General features: G+C 36.2%; 3 protein-coding genes across 10 annotated transcripts in view; 1 reads left to right on the top strand and 2 right to left on the bottom strand.

Moving 5' to 3' along the window:
- rgs6 (regulator of G protein signaling 6) overlaps positions 1-4,083 on the top strand; it is a 76,188-nt gene extending 72,105 nt beyond the window's left edge. For all 4 annotated transcript variants that reach the window (XM_051874387.1, XM_051874385.1, XM_051874386.1 and 1 more), the window contains one exon: positions 492-4,083. In XM_051874387.1, coding sequence (XP_051730347.1) covers positions 492-542 — 51 coding nt within the window. In that variant the 3' untranslated portion in view covers positions 543-4,083. The remainder of the gene's footprint in view (positions 1-491) is intronic.
- dpf3 (double PHD fingers 3) overlaps positions 2,779-19,026 on the bottom strand; it is a 35,709-nt gene continuing 19,461 nt past the window's right edge. For 2 of the 5 annotated variants that reach the window (XM_051874389.1, XM_051874392.1), the window contains 7 exons: positions 18,824-18,896; positions 18,014-18,055; positions 16,507-16,644; positions 14,667-14,795; positions 6,824-6,936; positions 6,539-6,620; positions 2,779-4,965 (listed from right to left, as the gene is read on the bottom strand). In XM_051874389.1, coding sequence (XP_051730349.1) covers positions 4,898-4,965; positions 6,539-6,620; positions 6,824-6,936; positions 14,667-14,795; positions 16,507-16,644; positions 18,014-18,055; positions 18,824-18,896 — 645 coding nt within the window. In that variant the 3' untranslated portion in view covers positions 2,779-4,897. Of the gene's footprint in view, positions 4,966-6,538; positions 6,621-6,823; positions 6,937-8,904; positions 10,678-14,666; positions 14,796-16,506; positions 16,645-18,013; positions 18,056-18,823; positions 18,897-19,026 lie in introns of those variants that run through there. The other 3 variants (XM_051874390.1, XM_051874391.1, XM_051874393.1) reach the window with 3 other exon arrangements.
- zbtb1 (zinc finger and BTB domain containing 1) overlaps positions 10,958-19,026 on the bottom strand; it is a 422,399-nt gene continuing 414,330 nt past the window's right edge. The window contains exon 3 of the transcript XR_007926756.1: positions 10,958-10,979. The gene's annotated coding sequence lies outside the window, so the exon portion shown is untranslated. The remainder of the gene's footprint in view (positions 10,980-19,026) is intronic.

The raw sequence follows: 19,026 nt of genomic DNA, 5'->3' as shown, positions 1-19,026 counted from the left end.
TCCTTGTGGGGACATTTTTTGGTAAACAGCTTATAATTCATACAAAATTATGTTTTTCGAAAATCTAAAAATGCAGAAAGTTTTCTGTGATGGGTAGGTTGAAGGATAGGGTTAGGGGATAGAATATACAGTTTGGGTAGTATAAAAATCATTATGTCAATGGAATGTCCCCATTAAACGTAAACCCAAGGTGTGTGTGTGTGTGTATTATAAATTATTTTTAATTAAGTTATTTTAAAATCAGAACATTTAGAATTTATGCACCCCTATCTTTGATAATAGAATAAATGCATTGCAAAGAAATACATATAGTAAATGTAATATATATTGTATTTTTATTTATGAATTTATATGCCATTTTTGTATAAATTATATGCCACTATATTTGGAATTTGCTGATGAATGTTATTAGTCAATTCCAAGAACACAATACCTTTTCAACTGATACTCTTTAAAAGAAGACATTTAATAATAATGTAATTGTGTTTCAGGGCAAGTCTCTGACAAGTAAACGGCTGACAGGCCTCATGCAGTCCTCCTGACGAGTCCTGGCTTTTCAGAAGTCCAGACCCCTCTTGAGAAATTGCAGTTCGTTGGGGTGGAAGCGTTGTGGCCGAGGCGGGCCATGTGTACGGACCACCCTCTCTCCAAAACCCACCCGAACACCGCACAGCTACCAACTCTAGATGGCAGCATGCAATAAGTCCAAAAAAAAAAAAAAAAAAATCTCCAAACGGCGACATTGTTGTCTGTGTCTATTAAATCACTGACTACAAAGACCGCATACATGAATGTCACATCTCCCAGTACCATCTAGAGAACCATTATACGTTTATATGATACCTATAACCAAACTGCAGCAAAAACTGGACTGTCTCACTGGATTTCCATTTAAAAACATTCATTATCAGATTTGAAAACAAGGTGTGCAGTAATCAGTCCAGTACGTCAACGATTGAATCGGATGAAGCGAGGATGTGTCTCAAATCTTCAGAGCATTCCAAAGGAGTGAAGAACATGACAAGGGCTTTCAGTGACTGTGTTCCCTCGGTCAAGGTTTGCACAGAACTTTTCTTTTTGTTGAACAGTCACTGAATATGAAGAATGAATGTGGAAGTGAAGGGGTTCAGAAAAGCACATTCTTATTACTCCTGCCAATTTGAAGAAAGAATTATTTATTCTGTGTCTACTGGATGTGTTATACTCACCTATTAGCACATGATACTTCAAACTGAGATGAGAATGATGTAGAGTGATACCTTTTAGACTCAGTTTTATTGAGGAATAAAGAAATAATGAGCTGGACAATAAAAGTGTTAGTATTGTAGGATGAGTCAGAGCACAGAATATTGCTTTTGCACAAAGACTGCGCCAGTGAGGGTCCCAGAGATGCTTGGTCTTGCTTGGTCAGTATGGTTCATGAACAGCTTTACAAAATGTCCAAAAAATAACATTAAATGATTTTGGAGCATCAATGGAGGCTCATTTCGCCACATAAAAAAGTTGAAATTATGGCATACTAAGTCAATTAATAGATAAAAGGTTTAAATGTATGAGATAAAAAGTCAAAATTGAGATTAAAAGACATTGTCATAAAAACAGAAATGACAAAAAGTCGAAATTATGACAAAAACTTTTTTTTTTTTGTCATAAATTATGACTTCGTATCTCATAGTTTTGACTTTTTATCCTAATATTATGATTTTGGGCTTCCATAAGCATCTGATATTACTGTATGTTTGAAACCAACACATTGGTTCTTGTCAGCTGTGTTTGTCTTTGCTTTAATGTAAGGTATTGTAAATTCAAAGTAGAATGTAAGAGTTTCATGATGCTTGTTGTCGGTGTAGTGATTAGTCTGATGATGATGATGATTTGCTCTGAGCACAAACATCTGGGGATCGCAGCCCTTCATTCTCAACATATCAACAGTAGACAATTACCATCCATTAGAAAGGTATTTTTGCAGGACATCGAGCAGCCGACCAATCTGCATCTCTGTTTTTTTGCTTACATCGTTCCCTGAAGCAGCATCACTGCCAGAGACACTTGCCTACAAGTTTAAAACCGGTCAAATGGCAGAACAGAAATGTGTTCGGTTGACATTTCCTCTACACATTTTCAGGTAGTTGATTTGACTCATAACTGTACATTAGGTTTAAATGGAATGTATAGACTTTGCAGCAATGCTGGATATGGAAGATTATGTGTAGAATACTGAACGTGGAATATAACTTAGAGGCACAAGTGCCATATTCAGCACAAAACTATGCATGTAATATTTCTAAAGACTTTTATTGCTTTTAGTTTTTTTTTTTTTTTTTCATTAAAAAAAAGATGAGGACCCAGTAGGTCAAGATAATGGAAAGGAGGAACTGAAGTCCTGAGACATTCAATAAACATTCAGTTTGAGAGCTCAAGAATGCTTTTTCATTTTTCTCTGCTTGGACATCATTTTATGTCATGTATTTTTAGTTCAAACTGTGCGTGATGGTCCATTAAGCATTTATTAAATGTTTGTTGTAGCATATGGCAACATCAGAGAATTGAAATTCCATGAGCTACATTTTACTTCAATAATGTCAGTAAAGCTGTTGGGGTAGGATTTTTTTAAAAACCGAACCGAGATCAGCACTAAATGGATCGAGGAAGGTGGTGTCCCAGCTCGTCTGTTAATGTGTATGTGCTGCTCTCTAGTGGTAATCATGAGCGGTACAAGTACAACCAATTTCGTTTATTCTCCCCCTTTTTTAAACCGTGAAATCAGCAGAGCCTTGGTTTTACTTTTTACATTTTTATTACATTTTACATTACAAGGATAAGAAGAAGAAAAGGGCATAAGAAATAATATAAAAAAAACTAAGTACAAAATGATTCTCATGACTGCAAAGGATTAAAAAGTATTCAACATTTGTGTTTGTATTATATGTTATACACAAGATGTATCATTGTAACAGGTCATGACAAATCAATTGGGATGATTATCGTCCGTATGGTTAACTCAAAACTGCGTTTTTCTAGGCTACTTTTGGACCAGAGAAAATCAGTTCGTGTTGTAGGCCTACGACTTTCGACGCTTCAGTTAAGCTGCTTCGAGAGATAGGCTTCTAGCTTATCGTCTTTTTTCGAAGGGATAGTTCACACGAAAATGAAAATCCTGTCATCATTTGTTACTCACTCTAAAGTTGTTCCAAACCTGTAAGAATTTCTTTCTTCTGCTGATCACAAAAGAAGATATTTTGAAGAATATGGTAACCACAGCGCATGCTGTATTCGTTCATTCATCTATGCAAATATAAAAAAAAAAAAAAAAAAAAAAAAAAAAAAAACAGTCCGAAATCTCTAAACCTGAATACAGTGCGAAACACGGAAAAAAGATACCTTTTTTTCTTTTCTTTTTATTCTAAACAAAAATTATATTCCAAAGGCTTACCTATGGTTATAGATGAACGGACTCTAAACATCATCAAAACTACTTTGATTCTGGAACCTTTAAGAAATGTCTTAATGCACTAACACTATTTTAGTAGACCATTGGCAAAGAATCATCTGCCAAAAAAACAAATGTAAATGACCTTTGAAAAAATGCATAGCTAAAATATTCAACAGATCTCTGGATCTGGAGAGTGTTGATGAATTGGCTCTGAAAATAGAGCCTCTAATGTATTATACAGGTGAAGGAGGTGGGAATGACATGAGAGAATGTCCAGATGGAAATAGAAATGCTAATATATCATGAGCAAAGAAATACAAAATGGAGCGAACAGATGTTTCACTCAGAGAGGTATGAAGGGCTCCAAACAGGCGGATGGAACAATAGAAGGTTCAATGACACACAAAACTAAAATATTCCTGGAGCATAACCAGATATGTCCGACACAAAATAACAAAGATTTGAAGAGTCTATGTGTTCACATTTAATAATTAGAAAATGGAACCTAAAGGAAAAAAGCAGGCTTGAAAAGGCAACACAAAGCATGCCAGTATTGTCGTTGCACAAGGAAAAGCATTAGGTGTATTTAAATATGATGGCTATCATGCAATTTACCAACCACACGATTGTCTGCTAAATTATATATAAAAATTTTCCAGTCCTGATAAAGTAAAAACTATAAGTGCTGCCTCGATACAGGGAAAAACATTTTTTTGCCATTTAGATAAAGATTGCTTTCACAATAACTCTCAGACACTAAGCTCTAAATGTCTACCTGAATGATGATCCCAGTAAGAAAGATGAGTTTCTAATCACATTTATCCTTGTTATTTCTTTCTTTGTGCAAGCCGAAAATATCTTTGCAAAAAAAAAAAAAAAAATCATTGTAAACACATTAAAAACATTATTAAAGTGAATAGAAGCCAAATAAAATGAAAAGGGTTCTGCTTTTATACCTCTGGTGTGTGTTTCTGGGTAAGTTTATGTTGCTTTTATTACTTACAGATTTACAGAAACAGCTTGTCACCATGATATTGACTTTAAAATCTGCTATTTCTTAAAACTGGCTTTGTCAATCATAATTTCAAAGAAATAATGGCTTAGAATCACAGCTCAGGAGCTACTGTGTGTGTAAGAGGCTCATTATCACTTCATTTAATCAAGATATTGTAGCTCTTATGCTGGTGTTGTGATTTAACAAAGTACTTTCCATATAAATACGACTTGTATTTCTAGGCGATCGGACAATCTGGACTCAATCCTGCCTTTGGATTCGCTAGTGAGCTGGATGTTTGTGAGGTACCGATTGCCTAGACTTGTTTTAGGGAAATGTTTGTAACACAGAGGTAGAGGAAATCTCCACTTCACACTACTACAGGAGGAAAACTACAGAGCAAACCAGGACAAACATCCATCCTGAGTCCGCTGTGCGTGTCTGTGTGCATCTGTGTAGGACCTCAATGCTTATGGCTCTCCGAAACCAGAAGCCTTATCCTTCAGCAGATCAAGACACAGATGACAACTCCAACTTCCTGTGGACACAACAGATACTAAGGAGTGGACTCATTGTGTGAGAGAATGTATGCATTATACAAATTAATATTGTATAAATGTTATTACTTTTAAATTCTTAACTCCAACCAAACCTAAAGTTAAACTAAAGTTAAATTACACATTTTTTCATTTCACATTAAGATAGATGGATGGATGGATGGATGTTTAGATAGATAGATTGATAGATAGATTCACCCTTTCAGATAGATGGATGGATGGATAAATGGATAGATAGATAGATTGATAGATTCACCCTTTTAGATAGATAGATAGATAGATAGATAGACGGACGGACGGACGGATGGATGGATGGATGGATGGATTGATGTTTGGATGGATGTTTGGATAAATAGCTAGATAGATAGTTAGTTAGTTAGTTAGTTAGTTAGTAAGTAGCCTAAGTAAGTAGTGGTTAAACGGATCGTTGTTGATCCGTGATCCGTACGGACCAAGCCCCACGGTTCGGCACGCATGTGATTCGCGGATCAATTGCAAGTTTGACCGCAATAGAGTGAAAGGTTATCATTTGCACGTGCTTTGTCTTGCTAGTTCACACATTAAATAGATATAAAACCATTCCAGCGCTAGAAGAGGCAAAAGAGGATTTAATTCAATATCGCACGCCACGCTGTTATCGGTGCGCACAGACGCACATACATACAAGGCTCGCGCACGCACAGAGAGAGAGAGAGGCGCGCTACAGATAGCTCGCGAATTCCAAATTGATTTCTCTTTCGCGTCCTCAATGCACTTGGATGGACACATACACGCATTATGTAAGTCAAAATACCCCTCTCGGCAAGTATTCTCGTAAACACATTCGGTTATGTCTTAATTGAACGAGGTGAGAATTCGGATGTGTATCTATAGGATGTGTGCGTGCATGGGGTCTTACTCTTAAAGTGACAGCAACCTATAAATACCTGCTGTTGTCTGTCATGTAAATCAAACAACAAAACACAGCTTTAACAAAGATTAATCTATATTAAATTTATACAGTGAACAGTGTCATTTTACATTTAATTATTACATTTCTGTACACAAAAATTAATACTACAGTTAGACCTTATTTATTTGTAACTTTATGTTGTATTTATCTATGCTTGTAATTGGTGTACAGTATTTGTTCTTTTTACAGTCTGTTCACTTGCCTTTAATAATGTATTAGTTAGGCTAGTAGTTTCTGCTGTGGCATCGGAGTAGTTAAAGTGGGCTAAGTAATAAATACAAAGTTACCCCCCACCCCCCAATTTTTTTTTTTGCGCTGATCCGAAAAATGATCCGATCCGTGACTTAACCGTGATATGATCCGAACCCTGAGTTTTGTAATCCGTTGAACCACTAATAGATAGATAGATAGATGGATAGATGGATAAATAGATAGATAGATAGATAGATAGATAGATAGATAGATAGATTGATTCGTATGTTATTATAGGGCAGGCGTAAAAATAACAATCCAAAATGGCAGAATTTTAGAACTGGAAATATGTAAATGATGAATGAATTTTAATATATATTTTGTCATTAGCTGCTGTGAAGTGATCTTACCCTCAGGTGGCTGAGTCATTGGAGGCTTGAGGCAGTACATGTGGTATCCCCGATCACAGTCATCGCAGAACAGAAGCTGATCCTACAAGATTAGAGGGCATCACCGAGCTGTTAGCTCTCACACACACTCAGCCATATGAGGAGGCTTGCATATAATAAAATATTAGCAAATTGGTGTGGCAAACTTTGAGAATCTTGTTTTGAGATGTTAAAAATAATATTAAAACTATTTCTTTATGCTCACACACTATTTTATACATCTTCCAATAGTATTTAAACACTCACATCGTTCTCTGAGGTGCCACACAGACTGCAGGATTTACACTCGATGCACTGCCACTGGTATGTTCGAACAGCCTGCATCATGTTGTCTGTGAACTGCAGACATGAAGGATGGCCTGGTGAAAGAGAAAGATGAACTAAACTCAGCCATTAACAACTATTAGATTATTTTCAGATGTGATAAGCAATTTATTAGAGAAAAACGTAAATCCACATAAAATGTCAAAACTAATCCTTATATAGTTTATTAATGTAATTTATATACTTTAAGATGGATGGATGGATGGATGGAAAGAAGGAAGGAAGGAAATGGATGGATGGATGGATGGATATACAGACAAACAGATGGATAGATAGATAGACAAACAGACAGACGGATAGACACAAGTGATTGCACATGATTTGTGTGGAACGAACAAACAACAGTTTCCTTTAAACACCTCCACCTTCTGTTCTGCCCTCCATACACAGAGAGAGGGTGAGCACAGGTTTGGAAAATGCCAGATGGTTCTGTAATCTCTCATATCTGCCTTTCTCTCTCTCTCTCTCTCTCTCTTTCTCTCTCTCAGGGAGGTGTCAGTTCCTCGGCCTGCTCATTTCCTCAATGAGACTGTGAGAACAGCAGGCTCCTCTTGCTTGGATGCTCAGTAAAGCATGTGCAGTCTTCCCAGTTTGGAAAGCATGTGGGGTCTTGGCTTGAAGTCGGATGTTATGTGAAGCTCTTTCCCTACAAGTGTTGTTACCTCGTTCCTCTTCGTGAATTTGTCACTGGTATTCACACGCAGAACTGTGTTGAGTACATTATGCCACATTAAGTGTATGGAAACATGCCTGATTTAAGATGTTGATGCAATATTTTGTTTCATTATGTACATCAAAATTCCTTAGGCCTAATAACTCTTATTAACTCTAATATTTTGATAGAGTGTTCAAATTTGTATTGAAACTATAGGACACAATGGCCCCAAATTATTTGGTCATAAGCAACACTCAAAAATGTATGAATGTTTTTGTATAATGGAAGAAAGTGGGATTTATTTTAAAGAAATATGGCACATATTTTTCAAACAGAACATTTCACAAAAATAAATTTGCTAGTTTTTAATGTATAAAACAATATACCATTCGAAATAAAGACAATTTTGTGACACTTTTGGTTGTTCAAACATCCATTTGAACTTGAGGGGAAGTGACTTGATGCATCCACTTAAAGGACCCTGAACCAGTAAAAAAGTTTTGTAAAAGTGGTTAGTTCTGAGATGAGGTTTAGCATCATTTACTTGCAGACATAAGGCTCGTTCTCACCAAGAACAATAACTATAAAGATAACTATATAACAATAACTATATTTGACTATAACTATATTTACACGGCTTTAACCAGCAGATGTCCTCAGCATGCTATGTTTCGAGTGAATAGCTAGTGTAATCGATCTAAACAGTGAATTTAGCTGACGAAGTCAATGTAGTGGAATAAAAACAATGCTGAGTCTTTTTCACTGCAACTTTAAAGGAAGCAAGGCAACATGTGGTCGAAACTAGCTCTGGATACCTGAGGTAATTTTTATGTTACACTGTTTGCTAGCCTGGCATAATGATCGTCATCGTTAATACTTCTCACCATTTATTCCGAGGGTATGACCAATTGTTTTCCATATATCCATTTTCTTTAAAGTATCCTTGAAAAGGGTGTTTGACTTCTCAAACAGTGGTGTCTTTTTTTGGACCTTGGACTCTGCAATGGCGTCTGCTATTTTAAATGCGCAAGCGGAACGGATTCTGATTGGCTGTCAGTGTTTTATCATTCAACAGCTGGAAAAAAAACGTTCTGAAAGTGATCCCAACGATATCGTTTCTCTTATATCGTATGGTGTGGACAGTGCTGTTCTCTTATATTTAGAACGATTTTTAGAACTATATCTTTATCGTTAAGTTTATAGTTGTCGTTCTTGGTGTGAACGGGCCTTTAGTGTGATTCAGACATTTTTAAGTGTGACTTAAGTGCTCAAATACTATTTGAGGTCACATTATAAAACATATCCCCTGTTTTCCTTCCTTGAAACAAAATTAACTCAGAGTAATTCATAAAATGTAAAATGTTTAATGTTTTCAGTAACAAAATCCAGTGAAAGACTTGCAGGCTGACATTTGGAGTAACAGGACTCAGCAGCGACCACAGCAGGGATGACAGGTTGCATGAAGTGTGTTCTGTGTGTTTGTGTGGTTTGTGCCACAGGTCTGCATGACACAGAAGCAGTCACAAGAGCCATGTTGCCCTCTGGCTTAGTATTAAATGAACTGAACTTCAAATGTTAAACATTGAAACATTTTCTTAAAGTTTAGACATTGAAACACTGGGAGAAATACCATCAAGGGCTGTTGTAGAACAACTGGTTTAGCCTGCAACAATTTGTGGGCCTATATACATTATACAATATCTTAATAAATTATATTATTGTTTTCAAAACTGAGTGCCCTGAAATAGATCAAAAGGATTAATACGGAACATTTTTCGCAACAGTTTCAATTCAAAAGTGACACATGAGTTAACAATAAATAGAAGAGCTTTTAAAGAGCAAATATAGCTAATTTTGTTCATACAAAATGGATACAATGAAATATCCCCATATTAACTGGGTGATGTCCCTGTGACTAACGTGTATTGTGCCATTTATTGCATGTATTCTGCTCTCTAGTTCACATTTACTGCATTACTCCATTGAATGTAGGAAGCTTATGTGCTTGCAGTCCAGTGTATTATTTGCAGTTACACATACACAGTCAATCCTCAGAGCTGGATCTCTTAACAGAGGTGAATGGTCCAGATTTTATTTGCAAAACAAAGCCTTCATGAGAATCATTGCACATATGCTACAATTGTACCCCTTCTTGTACCTGTTGTTTAAGGAGAGTTTCCTGAATAGTAAAGGGAAGTTACTCCAAAAATATGAGTCAGTCCTTTTTCTTCTTCCTACTCAACAAAGCTAGGGAGAGGCCAAGTATCATGTATCCTCCAGTAAACTGATTTCAAATGTCTTTTTGTTGTTGTTGTTGTAGATGTCCTGAGAAAGGAGGAGAGATGGACATTTAAATGCCAACTGGCTCTTACCTCTCTGCAAACTTGTCCTCCCTTCCCTCTGGATCCAATCAGGGCCTGACCTCAGCCCTCAGCCCATTCTCTGCCTTCTCGTGATCCCTTTATTTGCAAATATTGTATTTAACCAGAGGTAGGAACAAAAAACCCTCTTCACTGTCCGACCTACAGACACATGTTGAGTATTTTCTCCTCCTTGAGGTTTGAAATGCTGTCATTTCTATTTCTAAAGTTAATTTCCACATAGTAGGCATTTTATCTTACATGGCGAAGTGTAATCCACGTCCACACACTGAGAACGTCCCTGCAATTTTCCATTTCGGAAAACAAACAGTCCAGAAGTAATGCTCCTCTGTCCAATAACTAGCACCTCTCAGTATACAGAAGTGAAGAAGCAATAAAAACAACATTCCTTAATTTATAAAAGGCTGCAACTTGTCCTTTGAAAGCAATTCCTGAAGTTAACTTTGTGTCTGGAGTTGTGAATCCATTATGCATGCTGCTGCAAAACAACAGGAAAAAAAGAAAAAGAAAAAAACAGGCAGCAGACACATGCCGAAAGTTTCTCTGATGCTGTTTTTCTTGAGGTTTCTCCTTTGTCTATCTGTACTGAGGTGAGCCTGTGCTGTCGTCGGACAGAAGCCCGTCCAGGTCGTCCTCCTCAAAGCCGTGAAAGGTGGACGCCTCGCTTTCTGACGTGTCGCCGAACATGTCCAGAACTCCGCCCATCCTCCTCTTCGCCCTGGTCCCACCGACGCGATCAGCTGACATGCATGACGGACATATCAGCATCACAGTGGAAACACACACAAGTAACACTGCAGTCAGCTAGCACTCCTCTGAGCTTGGACAACTTGCAGTACTTGCAGTTACTTATACATTAAGGGACTACGGCTTGCATGTCTGATGCCCTTGCAATTGCCTGAATATCTGCTTATCATTGATTGTAGATAAAAGCACCTTAATAGCTGTATGTGAATCATGAATCTTTAAAAAGGGAGAGTTCACCTAAAATGAGAATTCTGTCATTATTTACTCCCTGAATGTTGTTCCAAACCCGTATGACCTTCTTTTCTTCCAGGCAGACAGGTTTTGAACAACATGATGGTGAGTAAATAATGACAGAATTTTAATTTCTGGATGAACTATACCTTTTATCAATATTTTTTACTGAAGAATACATCATTTGGTCTCTCCCTGTGCTTTCTATACCATTCGATTATGAGAAGGCAATGGATCACACAGCCAAAAAAGAAAAACATAAAGAATGGAAGCATATGAGCAAAATAAATATGAGAATATTTTGCGCATGTAAACTGAGATAACTGATAATGCCCTAAACATTAAATTTGAGCATGTTAAGAGTTAAATAATTTAAGGAAATAAACATGGGACCCTTCCAGGACCATTTGCTAGCAAGAGTAAAACAAAAAACGCAAAACACAAGTACTCGAAGAGATGAACAAAAAGGCCACATATAAATGCTCATTCTCAACACTGCAGGATTTGGCTCACACATCTACACTTACAAACACAATGCACATTCTAAATGCAAGCATGACAAAATTATTATTATTATTTTTTTTTTCATCAGATTTCTTTTTTTTTTAAAGACTGGAAATATTTACAGAGAGCAAATGTTCTCAGGTCCGCCACCTTGCAAACTTTTCGCATTGACCTAAGCAATCTAAATTAGATGTAAGCTGCTTTTGGACTTTATAATTGCAAAATGGCATGACTTAACGTTTTCTTCTGCTTTGATAGAATCCCATGACACTACGACAGCAGTTTGACAGAATTGCACCTGCTTTCCCTTTCTAACTGTGAATGAACTGTGACTTGTCAAAACAGTCTTAGCAGAACATTAATATCGACTACATGATTTTTACTTTAAATGTCTTTTGTACTGCAACAAAATCTTGGCAGTAAGATTTTCTTATATTAAAAAAAAACTTTTATATTAGTAAGAGAAAATAATGAAAATAAACAATAACAGTATTAATGAAAAATATTTTTAATTTCCAATATTGTTAAAAAATATATATAAAAATAAAGTTATTAATTAAAAATATTGTTTTATGATTTTCCAATTTAAGATAAAAAAGGTTTTGTTTTGTTGTACAAATGATATTTAAGTAAAAATCAAATAGTAGCCTAATATAATTATTATTTTTTTCAAAGCACATGCAGGATAAATCCAAAAGTTATTATGCAGTCAGATGCTTTTATATTGTGGTATTTGTATCGCTGAAGCCGATATATTAGCTGATATTTGGCTTTTTTTTAATATCAGTATCGGCCGATATGTTTGGCCGATGTGTCGGAAGTGGGACTTTTATTTTGACGGCACGCTGGACTTTCATTTTGACGGCACTGAGATAAGCCTGGACGGCCTGAGCACACAGCGCTCCCATTCTTCGTCTCCATTAGTTACGGTCTCTGTTTATCGGTCCTACTCCTATCTAATACGTTATTAGATAGAAGTGTTAAACAAAGCAAGTATACGGTATATGAAAAAGTATTATAGCATTTGCTTTTATATTATTAGTTTTAAAAAGTCAAACGCTAATACATTCTCATTTATCGTCAGCATTCAGAAAATACGCATTTGTATAATTGAAACAAATTTTTGAATATCTAATAAAATATAATTTCTTAAACCTTGCAAACTTTGTCGAATCCAGCTGTGAGATCTTCTAAAGTGTGCATTTGTATATCCTGTATAAAAATGCATGTATTCGGTCGGTCTGCGCAAATTGAATGTGGACAGGAGGAGAGTTCGGCTGTCACTGGAGACGCATGATCGACAAACTTTAAACCCTTGATTTAAAACTCTTCTGCTCTATATCCAGTTGTCCACTATGTCATTTTCACTGTGTGCTGTATGTAAAATTAGTGTTTCTTTGTCTTTATTTAATATATATATGTATATATGATTCCCAGTGTGCACAACCTTTCCAGATTATTGGGTGCCCTGTGTTGGTTACAGTGTTTACTTATTTTTTATTATCTTTTTATTAATATTTTCATATTTTTTATTCATATTTCATTATTTGTGAAAATACTGTAATTATACTGTTACTTATAAAATACTGTTTGTTTGCTAAAGGCACAATATGTAAGTTTTTTGGATTAAAATACCATGTTTTACCATGCCTAATACCAATCTAGATTACTGCAGTGTGCAACAAGTGTCTCGTAGTAGCCGCCGAGTGAACGCACAGAGTAGCATTATAACAACTTTAAACACACAAATGTATCTAATATGATGAAACAGCACTGCGTTACCCCACATACACTTGACTGGAAGCGGAAGCGTTTGTCTGCGGCATAATAAAAGCTCTCATTAGCAATCGCTCCAGCGGCCTCGTTGTGCTCCAATGGATTTCAGCCACACCCTGCTTCATACTACAGTAATGTTAATAAATCTTTAATACATTAGCTCATCCATGAATATGATTTCTGCCCGAGTCCCGTCGGATTCTTTTCCACCAGCTGTAGACGTGAAGACAACACCTCCCACGATTCCGCGAAATCAAAGCGTCATCAAGCTACGCCTTTGTTTTGAATAAGTGACCTCTAGTGATGAAAAAATACATATTGTGCCTTTAATTCATTTTTAAATGATTTATTTCTGATTTATTAAATAATAAGTAAAATAGGCTAAATATAAATTATAAATATATCAGCCATCGGCCACCCTGCTCTCTAAGATATCAGCATCAGCCATCAAAAAAATCAATATCAGTCGACCACTAATCTAATCTGCATATCTCTGAACCCACTGTGCTGATTTCCAGGGCACAGATTAAGCCTAGTCTGGTTTTAAATCACTGCTAATGGCAACTCTCCATTAAGAAGCCTTTCTAATAGTATTAATCTGTGTCTGGGAAATAATTTCAATATGACACGGTTATGCCAAGCCAAACCCAAATCACACTCAGCAAAACTCCATAAAACAAATAAACAAACATGCTCTAGCAAAAAACACGAAAAGATGGGATATGCACAAACAAGCTGATGAAATGTGCTACTGATGCATGACATGATAAAGCATTAAAATGGGATTTTAAATTTTACTTGGTGGATACATATACATTAAATTTTATGGGCTTTTATTACATGTGCTAAAGCTTTTTCAGATCAACTCAAAAAATATATATTAAAGATAATTATAATAATTAGTATCATAATTTCTAGAAAATAAAATATAAATCATTATGTGGTGTTTTTCTGTTGTCCATTGTGTATATGTGAAAACTTTTTCAGATTAAATTCTCTTAAAAACAAGAATGATGTGTTTGTATAATGATCATACGTTTCTGCTTCCTTTAAATAGAAGACTAACATGACTTAAACTTAATACGTCAATAAAACAAACATCTATGTGCTTCTGATTTGTAGTCAAAGTCAAGGTCTTACTGAACAAATATTGATACTGTAATCTGGCCCATTTTAGAGCACCATTACATTGATTACAGAGAGAGAGAGAGAGAGAGAGAAAGAGAGAAATCTCTGAATACTGTCTTTGACAACTTTTACTGTTTGTTTATTTACTACCAAAACATCTGGCAATACATTTTAAAAATAGTCATTTTAAAATTTCTATTGGCTATGCCTTAGTAAAAATCTCCCTCAGAGTGAGAATAAGGCAAGATGGAGGTGAAACCTTACTTGATCTAACATGAGCAGATACTGTAACTGTAACTGTAACTGTGAGTAATAGAGAATACAGTGAAGTAAAGTGACTCACCAGAGCGGCCACAGTCTGAACAGGAAACCAGCTCCTCAGCCTGGCCTGTCTTCCTGTTAGAGCCTGAGTCTCCCAGACAGAAGTCACAGTAGTCATTAGGGATGATCGCACCATCAGGCCCTTTCTGTGCTGTATAAATAGTGCAAATTAAAATAAAGGGATAAAAGATTTTAGTATTGAAAAGTATCAATAGAAAATAGAAATTGTGTGTGTTATGTGTTTATTTGTTAAGTGAATACTGGATATCATTGGTGTATCTATTAGATCTACAGAATATAGACATTGAGGCAGCTCACTAGTGTTAAGAATAGAGCAAATACTCGCCACTAACTATTGCTATGTTTATGCTAAGTAACTCTATAATTCACACTGGGCAGTTAGTTAAAAAATAGGCTATGTGTGACAATGTTACATTTACCATGGTTAAAGATGTAACGAAAGTAGTGACAGATTATACCCTTCGAATTATGATGCACATACCACGGAAAAGATTTTCACAGATTTTCGAAAAAGAAATAATGTAGAGCGGGTACTCAGTTCAATCCATTGTTGTTGATTGGATGGAGGAAGGTCTAAATGCAAGCTTGCAGTCGATTGTAAGAAAGGGGCGGAGTTTAAGCGGACTAAGGCTGTGTGTCCACCGAAGTATTTTTAGCCAGCTGAAAACGCCAGGAGCTCTTCTGAAAACGAAGACTTGTTTTTTTTTTTCTGAACATAAAAATGTCAATATGATGTACAGTATTTGGTCTTGTTTTAAATGATTTTTTCCGTTGTTGTGCTTGTTGTCGTCTATTGCTGTTGTACAAGCAGGAGGTAGCTGTTGGTCGGTGTGGTATTTGTCCAGCCCCTCCTCCACTGTGATTGGACAGCTGGGTAAAAAGTGACAGTGATGAGCGCTGCGTTATACCCAAAGTTAAAGTCCCCCTGTAGTCAATAATTTTATCCCTAAAACTCATCTTTGATCACCATAATAAAAGAAATTTTTCTTCATGCCTTAAAATAGCCTGGATGTAACTCTAAACCCTTGTTTCATTTAATATACGCAGATCTATGAATATGCTAATTAGCCCTGCCTCCACTCAAACGCATGAGCTCAGAGATCCACTCGGTCAACTTACTGAAGTAAACGCTGCACAATGGTATCGCTTTTTACAACGTCGGACACATGACGGTAATTAATATGATTAGCCTTTTGCTTGACTACATTATCAAACAGCTGCTAATAATGTGCGCATCGAGGGTGCATATCGGTCGCAAAGGTGGCGCTTGTGAGCACCCTCCTGAAACCTAGAATGACAAATGGGGCACCATACAATCTTGTGGACTTAATGGACACGCACATGTGGTAGCCATAGTAAGTCCACAAGACCGCAAATGCCCATAAAGTGTGCCATTAGGGCCAGGGCCATAGACGTTCAGCACCTCGTCATGCTGCTGCCGTTTTCAAATACGCGGTGCTCCCATTGAAAACAATTGAAAAAATATGCTGGCTTAGGAAAAAATCACTTTGGTGGACACATGGCTTAAATGATGTCTGGCATATGCCACCAGAGAAAAGTCTGTTTTACTGGAAGAACAGACATAAAAATGTTTTATTTAATGTTATGAGGTCAAAAAATTTTTTTAGGAAACATATGCATGGATGAATTGTTCACAATAAGATTATTAAGATTAATTTAGGTGAATTTTAATTTCATGCTGGCATTAGGATATATATTTTTAGACACAAAACCTAAAAATCGCTTTAAAAATATAACAAACATCTAAAGTTTACATGGTATGTTGGGTGTTGGAAAGGAAGTTTAGATATTAAAACATTTTAAAATGAATATTAACTTACGTTTGTGATTCTCGTGATGGACAGGAGGAGACTGGGGGATTTCAGCTTCTCGTTCTTCTTCACCCTCCTCTTCAGCAAGGTGAGTATGGGCATAATGGTAGCTTAGTCCAGGGCGGTTTTTGTAACGCTTCCCACAGACTAAGATAAGGAACAGTGGTTACAATGAGATTCATTTTAGTGGTAAAAACTTCTCATTTAGTCTCAAAGTTATTCTAATAATCAAGCTGGGATGCTAACACATATCTAAGGATTTCACAAAGCAACTAGCAGTGAAATCAAAGCTCTATCACAAAATCTACACCGCATGTTCTCAGCCAGTGAGAGACATGTCGGGTGTAAGAAGTGTGTTGAAGGCACAGTATTAGCACTGCAACCCCACAGTATGTCTTCATGAACACCTATAGGTGATGTAGCAGGTGCTCTGCACTGAATGTACCTGTAAATTGTAAGAATTCAAGAAGTGTAATAGATAAAGTGACCTTCTCAGAGCAAAACTATGTATATTACTTATACAGGCTACTGAATGACACCTTTGTTGAATGTGGTCAGAATCTGTCTGATAAGACTTAGGTGCATTTATATCTAGTTTTTAATGTGGCCAGGTGCTATCCGACTGTGATCCGATCACTGAAAACACATGTTAATGTCTATTAGATTATAGACATGGGATATATCAGCATAGCGCTGATGTGTTTAATGGATAGAGAATACAAACGGCTTGCTGTTATTAAACATGTTGGCTTAGGTTGTCATATTTTGTAAACCTCAGCACAGAAAAGATGTCTCTACAGGAGAATGCAGTAAACGTGTCAAGCATCTGTGGGTTGCAGACTGCAATACCAGCAAGGTAAGCACAATATTTTCACAGTAATAAATTCTCTCACTTTAAATCTATAAAAAAAAAAAAGGCTGAACAACAAACCATACAGGAGGAAAGCATATGTACAGTATCTAAAGAACTATGAAACTAAAGATACTAAGAAAGAAACTATTGTCTTAAGGATTTTTATTCTTTTTTTCGATATATTTATGTAACCAAGGGCTAGCAGGCAGACATTGATGTGAACTAATGCAATCATAGCCTGTCCAATCAACCCTAGACCCCTAGTATATATTTGATGTAACAGACCTTATTTTTGAACAGACTGTGAAAAATCATTAAGCCAGAAAAGGGAAGCGACTACATGCATTTCGTTTCAGCAAACTGCACATCCAGAGTCATCATTCCAGCAATGCAGTGGATTACCTAGAACAGGGCCTGCAAATCTAGATGCAGCAATGAAAAGGCTACATGTTCAAGCTTTGCTATTTTAGCAGCAGTGTTGTTAGCCATGCGTGATAGCTTTGACCAAGCGGCGTGAAATATCAACAGCAGCTACAGAGAAAAGTCTGAACCAGCTGATTAATGTTAATAATTCCTCCCCGACATAAGCATTAAATGATTAGCCTTGTCATTAGCATAGCCCACATGTCCGAGCAAGAGGAAGATGGCAACATGGCTGAATACCTGAGTCAGCAGTTTTTGAGTTATGCTTTTGTTTGTATCTGTCTGAAACAGAGGAGACACAAAGCAAAAGAAGAGACAGAAAACAAAATACAGGAAGTAAGTTACATTCAGAGAGGCCTCTGGAACCCAAAGTAGCTCTAGTATCTCCTCTGGTAGTCACATGCTCTTGATATTATAACAGGCGACCATGCCAAAATGAGAAACACAGGCAGGTACCATATGACAAAATGGAAGACTTCTTTTAGGACCCCAAAATAAGACAGCCAAACAGCAGTAGAGTCAAAATAGTTCAAACCTCTTGATTAACACAGACAACAGTGTGAAATGAAAAATAAATACTATTGTTATACTTCAACTAATTTATATTAAAGTTTAGTGGGGTCCAAAAATCTGAGAGCACTAGTATATAGCTTTTTATCATTTAATTACATATAAATAATAAATGTAATACATGTATATAATTTATAAATAATAAATAAAATTTTCAATATTCAACATAACTTGTAAAAAAAATGTCACAGAATGTCAAATTTGATTTGTGCAGAATCATAAATATTATATTATTTTAAAATGTTTCTAAATTGAAATACTTTGTTTATTTCAAGGTTCAAATTAGATTTTGAATATCACATCTTCTAAGTGGCCTCAGATTTTTGGACTCAAAAATGCATAATGCCAATTTAGGTTACAAATGAGATTTTTCCTAATTAGATTTTGCAGTTCGAACGTATACAAAGTTAGATATATATTTCAGGTTGCTTAGACTTTAAGGCACACCTTGAATATGAAAGTGAAGAAATTGACACTTACTGTCACAAACGTAGGGTTTATCCTGATCGTCGTTGGCCACTGCTTCTGTTCGCCTGCGCCCAGAGCCTCGACCCTGATCAACATATAAAAAAATTACATGACAATCACTTTTTACATGACATAATCACTATTTAGATCATTTCTCATTTCTTCATCTTTTCTCTGTCTCTGCACACACCATGAGTCAGGTATTTCTCTTTCAT

The sequence above is a fragment of the Ctenopharyngodon idella genome, chromosome 20 (assembly GCF_019924925.1).
Source record: "Ctenopharyngodon idella isolate HZGC_01 chromosome 20, HZGC01, whole genome shotgun sequence".
NCBI lineage: Eukaryota > Metazoa > Chordata > Actinopteri > Cypriniformes > Xenocyprididae > Ctenopharyngodon > Ctenopharyngodon idella.
The sequence above is the reverse complement of the archived record's forward strand: the minus strand, read 5'-3'. Positions and strand labels throughout refer to the sequence as shown.